The 12,588-nt window shown below is 34.4% G+C and overlaps 1 protein-coding gene and 1 non-coding gene across 2 annotated transcripts in view; one reads left to right on the top strand and one right to left on the bottom strand.

Annotated features, from left to right (window-relative positions):
- The window catches only part of Drgx (Dorsal root ganglia homeobox), a 153,173-nt gene that overhangs the window by 104,837 nt on the left and 35,748 nt on the right, over positions 1-12,588 (bottom strand). Inside the window, exon 2 of the mRNA XM_088230899.1 lies at positions 10,817-10,928. Within this exon, the coding sequence (XP_088087025.1) occupies positions 10,817-10,904 (88 nt within the window). The 5' untranslated portion in view covers positions 10,905-10,928. The remainder of the gene's footprint in view (positions 1-10,816; positions 10,929-12,588) is intronic.
- Positions 9,758-9,834, top strand: TRNAS-GCU (transfer RNA serine (anticodon GCU)). Its single transcript has one exon. It is a non-coding gene; the product is annotated as a tRNA-Ser (tRNA).

Genomic DNA, 12,588 nt, shown 5'->3' with positions numbered 1-12,588 from the left:
AACCGTCCGTTAAACTAAAAACCAAACTAAAATTTGGAACGCTTTTGTTCTATGCAATAGAGCTTAAGGTTTTATCTAATGAATTATTACTCCTAGGAGTACATACTATAAAAACACCAAATAGGTAGGTACTAGCCTTTTTATTATTGATTGCATTGTAGAAACTCAGAACAGAACTCATTGATGCACCGAGCTGTACAGTTATATTATAAGGAAATACCATTAGAAATAAGAGAGAAAAATACTATTATTTTATTTAAATGTCAATTAAAAAACATGTGTTAAGCAGATAAGTTTTAAAAAGTAATCTTATTCGTGTTAGCTTTATAGAAGTTTTCTTTTTAAGTGTACGTATATTGTTTGAAAAATGTTAATAATTAGTATATGTTTTAATAATAATTAGATATAAGTTAATATTAGGACATTCATTTATTATGTTTATACTATTTAAAGACAAAAAAAAAAGACATCCATTATATGAATATTAATAATTTCGAACAACAGATTTTTTTGGGTAAAATATATAAATAATAATAAGATAATGTAAAAGCTCATAAGCCAGCGGAGATTAACCCCTTAAGTCCACCCTATGAGCCGACTCTGAGTAATAATAAATCAATTAGCTGCTGCCATCGTCACTTATCGAGAAGTTATAAATGAGAATCTCATTAATGTTTTCATTATCCATCACCCCCCTTTCCGCACCCATTGGTGAATAGCATGGGTAAACAAAAATGCAGCGTAGATCGAACATCTGTTAAGTGAAGTCAAGGTTATCTATCAGTCTTACGCTTCAGGTGCCAGGCTAATAACAATGAAATATTGCTGTTCAAAAACCTCGAAAATGGCAGGTGAACAAAAGACAAAATAGAAAATCTTTGTGATCATTTAAAATCTAAAAATGTAGGTGAAGTTTTTAAAGCGAGCCAAGGTTGAAATATATTTTAAATAAAATACATTGTACATATAGAGCAAACCCGAGTTTAATATCATAACACAACTTGTTTTAGGTATTCTCATTGCCCATCATCAGGTGTAACGTGTAACTAAAATAAAGAATAATTTAAAGAAAACAAATGGCAATCATGAAGTTTGGCGTGTATTAATTCCGCGATCAACGGGGTGTAACCTGTGTTCCTGTGTACGTGTGTACCTATGTGTCTGCGGTAACCCGGGTGTCACTGACATAAACAGTAATCTCCCCGACAGATACTCAAAGAAAGGCCGAATAATTCCTGGATTGTGAATGCTCCTAAATCCTGCAGAGAAACGTCCAAGAAGAAGTGAACCGAAGTATATAAGAACTGTGGGACTGTGCCAGGAAGAAAAGCAAGATATCAACTACCCAACATGGGTTTGTTCAATGTTGGTCTACAATATCCAATTTATTAATTTACCAAAACTGTATTGTCAAAGGTACGGCAAGTAGATTCCAGATTGATTCCATCTACACTGACTTCAGTATGGCAAGAGTTTCTCATCAAATTCTTCTTGAGAATCTAAAGGCTATAGGGATTGCTGGTAATTTTTTAAACTGGATAGACAGCTATATATCTGATCGAGTTCTTTGCGTTAAAATTAAAGGTATAGTATCTCCTTCATTTATTGCCAAGAGCGGTGTTCCACAGGGATCTGATTTGGGCCCTATTTTATTTATTTTATTCATTAACGTTATTATATTCCACCATGTCAAAATACTCCTATTCGCTGATAATCTCAAGATCTTCAGACTTGTTTAAACTCCTTTTGACTGTTCGATTGTTCAAAGAAATTTGGAAAATCTTAAGGCCTGGTGAACGAGAAATTATCTTTTTCTTAACGTGGATAAGTGTCATGTAATGTAGTTTTCTCGAATCAAATATCCATTGGTTTTTCAATATGGCAACAGTAATACGACATTAACTCTAGTAAAGAAAATAAATGATCTATGTGGTTGTCTTTGATGGTAAATTAACTTTTTTTCCCCGTATGAATGAGATGGTAAATAGAGCCACAAAAACCCTAGGCTTTGTTATCAGAACAACAAATAGTTGAGGTCCGTTGATGCATTAAAAATATTAAATATGACCCTAGTAAGAAGCCAGTTAGAATATGGGTCCTCATATAACTCATATAACAGTATGGAGAAGGTCCAACACAAGTTTTTAAGATTTATAAATTTCAAATTAAACATTCCAACTGAAGAGCTTAACTATAAATGTTGAATGAAGCAGTTAAAATTAATATGTATTAGTGATAGAAGGGAAATTTCAGATTTAGTGCTGCTTTTCAAGTTATCAAATAATGTTCTTGACAGTCCCGAACTTTTAAATTGTGTGAATTTTTAGGTGAGACGAGCGTGGGACGAGACAAAATACTTCTTTTGCTGTTGATTTGCATAGTTCAAACTATGCCAAATACTCACCTATTCTACGGTTCCACATGTTAGCAAACAAACATGGAAACTTATATTTATTTTATTTATTTTTATACCAATTAAAATCATTACTTTTTAATCACTTCTTTTCTAAATTATAAAAATGTTTTAAGTGTTATACTTGTTTTACTATTTATGCTATAACACATCGCCTCTGTTACTTCAATACTTTTTTATTTAAACCCTTTATTTATTGTTAATTTGCTGCATACCTATGTTATAATTTCTTATTTCATTTTTCTTTATTATTTCCTTATTTTCTGCTGATTTTATTTGATATATCTATATTTTTTATACTGTGTTCAGGTGTTTTGTTTTATTTTAATTGTTTTTCAATATTATTTTATACTATGTTAAAGGCGTAAGCCATCGAAAAAATAAATAAATACTCTCGTATAAATGTCACCGCCAAATAGTTAAATCAGCCACTCAACAGAGCAGCTAGGCTTTTCATTAAATGCCAGCATTCACCGAATGGCTCGGCCGTTCGTTGAATAAATTAAGATAACTCAAAAGCTAGTTAGCCCCTTGGAAACGGCCAAACCAAAAACCACCGCGCCGGATTGTATTAGGGTTTAATAATAAGTTTTTTTTACATAACTTATTAAGTTTAGTTGAGGACGAATTATTCAGTTAAATTGCGAATTAAGTTGCGTAAAAACACCTTTCTTTATTATTACTTAATTAAACTGATCCTAACCTAACCCAACTTAACAAAATAAATACAAAAATAAAACGATTGTGTTATTATTGTATTAAAATTAAAAAGGCTTAGCCACGTTCGTTCCTTCGGTTAAACGTTCTTTCAACAAACGGCCTAGCCGAATTGAATGCTGGCATTCAAGGAATAGCCTAGCCGCTCAGTTCAGTGGCCGAGTTAATTATTTAGCGGCGACATCTACAAATTTTATTTATTTGTAGGTACCTATATTGTTTTATACACAAACACAATACCCATAACAAAAATAAACAAGGAAAAACCTACACTTCTGTGTGGGCTGGTAATAAATAATAAAACAGTTTGCCGGAACGGGCATAATTTTTTTTTTCATAAAAAATTCATAGAGTCAATAACGTTAAAAAAATTGTTTGGAACAGTGAAAAAATCCAAAAAACAATAATTCAAAGAAATAATTGAGTATCGCGATATTTTTTTGAACTTAACCTATGAAGTTTTTTTAACGAGCTGCCATCGAAAAAACAACAACAATAGCGGGTTCTCGCTCTAGAAAATATTTGTATGTTTTTTTATCGTGTCTATAAGAAAAGGAAGTTGTTTAGAAAGTAAAGTTCTGGCATTGAGAAACGATACGTAAAGTTAAGAAATTGGCACAACCCCAGTGGGTAGCAAAAGCACCTAATAATGATAATAGTATAGAAATGTAGTTAACTGTCAGAGGGGGGCGAATTACATTTACAAATAGCCAGTTAATAATAATAATGCACATTTTCCAGTATTAATATTCGCAATCTCCCCTCCGCCCCGACAGCACTTGATGGCTACAAAGTGTAAATGTAAAAGTAAACAATAATTGATTAGCGGGGTAGGTCGGTAGGTACCTCCCATTCAACCATTGTGAGGGGTGAATTTGTCATCCGGGCAATTAGTTGGCAACACCGACTCGTTACACCGGCACCGGCGCGGCGGGTGCGCGGGCGGGGGACGGCAAATTGGGCGCCAAATTGATTTCAGGCTCCTAACTAAATACCGGCGGGAGGTAGCTGTACCTACACGTTGGCAGGAAGGCAGGAAGGCAGGAAGGCACGGGCACCGCTAGGTACCCGTGATCAAATACAATTTGGGTATATTTGCCATTGATAATAGATGTCTGGTGACGGGGCAGAGCGGGGAGGGGTGCAACGGAAGCGGAGGATGATATTGGTCCTGAAGGGTTAACAGCCAACCGTTCTCGCCACCGCGCACCGCCACTGCTTTATTCCCTCGAACGAAAATACACCGTAATCTAGGAAGGTTGTTTGAATTCATTCATAATAAATTCACTTCTACCTTGGTATTGGCACTCCGCGGTGTCGTGGTTAGAACGCTTGACTCGCGAACGGTTTCGGAAAATTAAATGTGATTTTTATCAAGCCTAGGTGTTCACTGATGTAATTCGCCACTGTAATTGGGCTTCCTGGCCTGAGAAAAAAAAACAAATTACAACCTGCATCAGGGAAGACGTTTTTAAATGCAGCCAGATAATATTACCGAAAAAAGTTTAAGATAAATAATAATAATAGATCTTTATTAACCATAATACATACAAAAATAATAAAAAAGTTATACATAGTTAAATGGTGGACTTATCGCCACTAGCAATTTCTTACAGTCTAACCAAAACTAAATAATAAATTCAATTATAAAAAATAATTTTAAAAATTAAAATTTAAAAAAGTTTAGAAAACACAAATAGTTAAATCATTATATAAGATTATGGTGTCTATTGCTTACATTATTTATATCTAATGCATTTTAATTTACTCTATTGCATCTTCCAAATATTAATTTATAGTATAGAAACATTTATTTATTAGCACTTCTGCAAAAAAATTAATACAGTTTATTTCCTTAATTTTTTGGGAAGCTTATTATATTTTTTTACTGCCATGTTGGTATAAATCATTGTTTCGCCAATGGAATTTTTAATTTACTTTTATTTCTGGTGTTATGAAAGTGTCTTTTTTCCTGTGTATTAAAATATTCTGGTCTTGATTTAACAATAAGGAAAAGTTCCATTATAAAAATACCCGTCACTGTTAATATATTGAATCCAATAAATACTGGCAAACATGTTTCCGGGTAGTCGGCATTTACCATTTTCCTAACACATCTTTACATCTACAAGAAATTGCTGTAGTTGTTAATAAACCATTAAAAAATATAGAATAAAATAGTGTATGCATTGAAGATGCCTTCACTTCTATATTCCCTTCTGTTCTGCATCTCTGTTGAAATATATAAGACAATTATGTATTATTGCGTGCTCACATGTTAATGAGTTATTCCCCCGATGATAATAAAGTATAACAGGTTTGTAATCTTAAAGTCAACAACTTCCAACTTGCATTTTCCAACCATTATAAATTTCCCATTATTTTTGTATTAATATTTTCCTTAATATACCTGCATGTTCCGGGATCGAGGCAATACCACGACGTTAGTAAAAAGGTTTATAACCTTTTACTGGAATTGTGGAAAATACTGTTTTAAGATTGAAGCAAGTGTTGACTCTTTCGTGACATTGGTCCTAGGGAGTCAAAGAGATCGATGCACGCCGTGGATTGAAAATTCTTATTGGATGGTGGAAATAAAATAAAATAAAAAAAATCAAATATAAAGCAAAAAGTTTCAAAAAAGTATATATATGTATAGTAGCAAGTTTTTTTTGTAAATATCTCTACTTTCTTGGAAATAGATTAACTTGTAAACCACAATATATTAAAATGTAATTGCCTAGCTTGGAACGGGATATGTATTCTTGTGAGCTGGGCAAAGTTCCTAATAAAAAAGTCGATATGGTAAAATGAATAAATAAATTAATAATTGAATTCGTTCCCTCCTTTGTCTTTATACTTGCGTGCGATATTATTTATAGTGACGGGGAATCAACCGTTTTCAAAATTAAATTTTGAATTCTTATCGTGGCATAGTGGGATTCGAACTTCGGACCTTTTATCTGCGAGTTAGCAAAACTACCACTAATTGCGGGATATTTTTTCCATTCAAATTGTGGATATTTTCCTGCATCATTTTTTTAAACCTTTTTATATCTGCTTAAGTTAATTTCGGTGTATTAAAAAAAATACCATAAAAAGTACCTGAAATGTAAGACTGATCATCTTACCATCATCTAAAAAAATCAAGCTACACTGCGATCGGTATACCAATGCAGCGCCCTATGCACAATTAGGTGCGGAAAGGGAATGATGATGATGATGAAAAAAAATAATGAAACCTTTAAACTTTATTCATTTAAAATATTTTGAAAAGGGTTTTTTAATTGATTTAAATATTCTGTATGTCCAAGCGGGTGATAAATATAGTAATTTAATAAATAATACAGTGTGCGAATACCCCGGTGTTCTAAATGCGCATTATAAAAATATAATCCGAGTTTTAAATAATCTCTCGTTCACTCCGGGCCCGCAGCTAAGGGCGGGGGGCAGTATTCCATCTGCAGAGGAGATTATCCCTAATGCGGGGGGGAAGAAAATCATTATTCTCAATCAGAAAAAGTAACTGGCTTGTGGCCTCCCCGCCCCGGTCTCTGCGCCCGCACCCGCCGCCGCCGGGGGGAGGGTGTGAAGAGTTGCGAAGGAAGAATAGTTTGGTAGAAACCGCGGTTTCTACCCCGGCAGGTAGTTATTCTAAAGTCACCCTCGGCCAAAATTCGAAGTCACAAAAAAAAACCCGATAAAGGAATAAATGTGTTACTTATAAAATACGTCAACGATTACAATAGTCATTGGTTAACAAAACCCGGCATGTTTGACGTGAAATATTTATTTAAAGAAATGTTTTTACTAGTATTTGTTTTTACGGTAACCTCCGTAATAAGTTAAGCTGACTTTACTTGTATCGAGACGGGTAGCGACTGTAGCGAGTAGCGACTAGTGACTTAGGATCGGGAGGTCCGCGGTTCGAACCCGCTCTACCGTGACTTGTTTTCCATTTTCTAACACGGTTATTCACTACTAAAAGAAAATGATGCCAAAAATCAAAAACCATTGGGCTAGGTAAATGATAAGACTACAAATATTTTCTATTAAAAAAAATATATATTATCATGACAACCGGGTTGCGGTCCCGCGGTTAGTGTTGCGGACTCACGAATCAGAGGGCGGAAATTCGATCCCCACTACTAGTATACCCCGACTTGATTCCCATTTTCTAATGGTAAGTTATTCACATCTCGTTGAAAATGCACCTAAAATTTAAATATTTGCCTAAATCATTAAAAATATTAAACTCTAATCGGCACCTGGTGGTGCATAGGGCACTGTATCGGTAAAGTACATGCGGTGGATCGCGATCATGTTAGAAAGTCAAGGTAATCTTACGGTTACATTTCTTCACTCAATTTCCTTTTTCTGTTTTTTTCCATTTTTTAATTAAATTTACCTAGTAGCTATCGAGTTGAAAAGAGTCGTCTAGGATTCTAGTATTTCACATAGTTACTAAATAGTATTCTGCATCCGCCCGGACACAGACAAAAATAAGAACGCAAATATTTATAATTTCCCTTATAAATATTTGCGTTGTTGCGAATTATTTTATTTATTTTATTTTATTTTAATTTTATTTATTTGGATAACCAGCAGCTATAATTATCTTTTATATATATTACAAAACAAATAACAAATGAGCCAATCACAGGTTTTCACAAATAGCATCACAGTGAGTTAAAAAAAATTCTCGAACATAAAATGAATAGTAATTAAACGTAAATTCAAAAGAAAAGAAAAAATATTACGAATTATTTCGAAAGCAAACGCCATACGTCATTAAGATTATTTGCAAATAAATCTATGTTAAATGATTTATTTATTACATTAAAATTATTAAAAGGGAATTTTAAACAACAATTCGACGAGAACCAACCAACGATAGGGTCAAATAAGTAAGGTTGATAAATAAATAGTTCATTTATTGGTTAACTTTATTTGTATTGATTTAAGTAACAAAACGAGTACCGTGCCTATATTGATGAATTATTAGTACACAATGATCAAAATTATATTATATGGATATGTTTAATATAATTCAAATACGATTTCTAAATTATTAATTTATATATACGCCCAGTTGGCATTTTTAAGGACATATTTATACGTAGAAAATTATTATAAAGGAAAGTAGAAAAACACAATGGTATATTGTGGGAGTGGAAGCGGGAGAGGGGTGTTTATAATTTAATTTGATTCAGTGATCGTTTGAAAGAAGACAACTTGTTATCAAAGAAATCAAGACTGGTATGTTTATTGGCAGACCTAAGAATTCTGGGCATAAGGGAATGGATACCATAGTTAGTTCTACGGTTATCGGTATGAAAGAGTAAGTTTTGTCTGAGGTTTCTAGTTGGGATATTTAATATTATTATTGTTACGTCAGCAGTTCAGGCGCATCAAAGAATGAGTTGATTTGAAATAGGACTAGAAGGTCGGATTTACTTCGACGGTCTTTATAAGCTAATCAAGTATAAAAGGTACGTTTTATGTTACACTAAAAATGCCATTTTAACGTTGAAACCCTCAAACCCGATATTATTTATTAGAGATTTCCTTCCAACGATCCGTAATTTATTGCTATAGATTTGATATCACCGATCACGAGCTTCCGATATATCCGACACTAGTATTCGTCGAATCATTCCGTAATACACGAGCGGGCGGGGGTGTGGGGTGAGATGGGAGGACAGGAGAGGGGGTGAATAATAATATGATCGACCCCTAATCCACCAAATGGAGCGATTGTTCCCGTAACGAAGTTACTTCCGCTGAATTACAATCCTCCACCAGCCCTGTTTATACGTTTATTCCAAATCAACACCAACAATCAATTGCCAACGAATCGCTCAATTTTCCTTTAACCTAATCTACCACCGCCAGTACCCCCCTCTCTCCCGCCATCACGTAAACCGGGAAGTTTCTGTGTTATCATGTTCGGCTCAACTTCTGATTGCTGGTCGGGGTTTGGTCCAAATATTCGCGATACGATTGTGGATCGGTGGAGCCTCGCTCAAGGTTTCCAACGTCGGATTCATTTTGGTTCTAATGTCTTTAAATTCACCTTTGATTTTAAGTGATAAAACGTCGCCTTTTCACTTAACTAAAAGGTTTCGTCCGCCTCACAGTCAAAAGGTCCGAGCAATTTCGTTTTTATTTAAGCTAATGTAACAACCTCGTTTTAAACCTAATTTTCGTGTCGTTTACAATAAATTACATTGTTAATTTTCTGTTCTATCAATGAAGAAATTCGATGATACAGGATATTGGATATAAACAATGTTTTCTTACACGCCGTAAAAATTAGCATTTAATTTTAGCGAAATTTCTCTAAAATCTATAAAAATGAACTACGTCACAAGTTCTTCCAAATCATCCAATGATAAGGTGCTGTGATAGATTTTCGTTTCCAGGAAGAAAACTCACCAATCAGCAGAACTCACCGACGAGCCTACTCCGCCCGTGACGTCACCAACTTGTGACGTCACGGGCGGAGTAATATCAAAATTCAAAACTTTCAAAAACCATGGAGCTGATAATACGATACATAAATTTTATTTTTTAAATTTGGCTTAGTTTGATTGTCTATAAATATTATTTTTTTAACCCTCATTGTCGGCCTCGTAGTGCAATGGTCAGCACGTTTGCCTGCTATGCAAGAGGTCTCGGGTTCGATCCCCGACACGGTTGAAATGAAATATTTATTTAAAAGGGTGTTTTCACACTAGAATATTTCATAATCCGTGGACTGGCACCTGAAGCGTGAGACTGAACATCTTACCACCATCTAAAAAAAAAATCAAGATTCGCTGTGATTGGTGCACCAATGCAGCGCCCTATGCATCATTGGTTGCGGAAAGGGAATGATGATGATGAACTTTGATCTAAATCCTGACGTGGTCGGCAAGGTATAATTCCCGACATAGTCAGCATAAAACATTTATTTAAAAAGGTTTTTTTACGCTAGTCATAGTTCCTACACTAGTTACTCAAGCGTAAGACTATTCATCTTACCTTTATGTAACAAAAATAATCAAGATGCGTTGCGGTTTAGGCTATCTAAAAATAAATTACTACACTAAAAAATAGAAATCAAGTTGTGGTAAATAGGGGTTCGAACCTTGTACCTTTGATTTGTAAGGACATGACACTACCACGGAACCAAATCCCAGGTAATAGATATTTGAATTTATTTGTTTATAGCGCACCGGTCTCCTATGTGTCCTGGTCTCCTGGTGGATAAACAATACAGTTCTGTGCACTCACACTAAATAGAACCAAAATCCTGGAGTGTCTTCGACTAGATGGCTGCTCTCAAGTAAAAATCCTGAATAAGGAAATCGAGAGGAGATAATTCCGCCTCGTCGAGAAGTAGTTGACGCGTTCGCCTACCATTCTAGATTTCCTGGGTTCGATTCCTGACGGGGGTAGTAAAATATTGAAATAAACGATTGTTTAAACTGCAATATTTCGTTGTTCCTTGACTGCCACCTGAAGCGAAAGACTGATCACCATACCGTGATCGAATTAAACCGCATTTGGTTTGGCAACACAGTGCCCTACGCACCGCCGGGTGCTTAAAGGGGAATGATGGCGACGTTGGTCACCTAAGGCGGACCGCGGTCAGGTCGAGTCGACTCAGCCGGCCAGGGGAGGATAGCGAGCCATACTTACAAGGGTGCGTGGGCGTAAAGGGGTACTCGATCTGCGGCAGGCGGTGCTGGTGAGGCGGCATGGAGGGGGGGCAGTGGTAACAGAACATGCCTCGCCCTCCCGCCCCGCTGACCTGCGGAACAAATCAAAACCATTACTCAACATTGTCATTTCCAATGGTGCATAGGATCCACCGACTACAAAGCATCTTAATGATTTTAATAAAAACAACGACAATAATCCTCGGTTAAGCATTATTTGTTTTATTATTAATATTGATTCAAAGCATCAGCTTTGTGGTCAAATATTTTACTAAATGTTATTAATTATTTGTTTATAATCACTTACCGACTTTTATATGTCTACCGGTTTCGAGACGTACCCGTCTCTTCGTCAGGACACCAATTGAACTTACACGCGAAACTCACTATTTACCTTTACCATAGTTGTTGCACATAAATATATAACCAAATACAAATATCGAATCGGCATGTTGGTTTTATATTTTTGTACACCAACTATGGCGAAAGTGTATAGAGGGTTTTGCATGTTAGTTTAATTGGTGTCCTGACGAAGAGACGGATACATCGCGAAACCGGTAGACATAGAAAAGTTGGTAAGTGGTTATATGTATGCAAATATTTAACATCATTTCATTTATTTTTTTATTTGACCAACGAGTGATTTCGCGTAGGTATGTAAGCATCTTCGGGACTGGGCGAAAGCGCTCGTTGTTCAAATACAACGAAGAAAAATCCGGGAATTTTATTGATATTTTTATCAAAATCGTTAGTTATCAAGAAATTTCTACGAAAACATTAAGATTAATACTGGTCTAGTCTGTACAGATATAAAAAAATGAATTTAAAAAATATTTTCTTTGGAATATCATCAACTCATTTTCAGAATTAGCAGTATAAAGTATTAGATGTAATGGGTATTGTAGCGTATCTTTACCGTACATGTAACTATATACAGTCGTCGTCAGTTCTAGCGATGTTATCATAAACTGAAGATCCTATGTCCTGCAGATGTCATAATAACACCTTTTTGACAATAATAATAAAATAAAATAATAATATTTTTATACTATCGGTCACTGGTGAAAATTAAAAAAAAACAGTATGTACTGAAGACAGAATTTTTATGGTAATTATTAAAATGCGGCTTCCCCAATCTATTAATTTGTTTTTGGCTGAATTAAAAATCACGCATCAATAATTATTTGGTAGTTTTACTTTAAGACAAAAATATATTAGACTTTTTCCAAATTTATCGTAAAAACAAGTTTTCTATTATTTTATTTTATTTATTTGTTTGAAAAAATCTTCACAGTTACATACACTGTATTTTATGATATATTTTTTAATATCTCTTCAATAAATCAGTGAGGTTTCTGTGCGTGTGTGTAAGAGTTTATTTATTTATTCGACACTTTATATACATCATATACAATATATATATATATACATATAAGGGGGGGCATATTGCCTTAAGGCAATTTCTTCCTACCTACCCAAACCGTTCAGTTTGAGAAAATTATAAATACATGGACATATTGAATCTTACAATTTTTTACAATATTTAAAAAAAAAAAGAGTTCAGTGTGTGAAGTACTTGGGTGAGAATTAGTACCTATATAAAGGTTATTTTGAGTAACAGATTTAATAGGACTTTGGAACCTTTGATAGTGTTTTAACAACGAAGAAGAAAAATGATTCGCTTAAAAATATTGTAGTTATTATTATTATTATTATGGATAACTTATATAGCGCCATTTTCGTAATAAAATA

This window comes from Micrasema longulum, unplaced genomic scaffold (assembly GCF_059751315.1).
Source record: "Micrasema longulum isolate JH-2025_06_02 unplaced genomic scaffold, ASM5975131v1 h1tg000826l, whole genome shotgun sequence".
NCBI lineage: Eukaryota > Metazoa > Arthropoda > Insecta > Trichoptera > Brachycentridae > Micrasema > Micrasema longulum.
The sequence above is the reverse complement of the archived record's forward strand: the minus strand, read 5'-3'. Positions and strand labels throughout refer to the sequence as shown.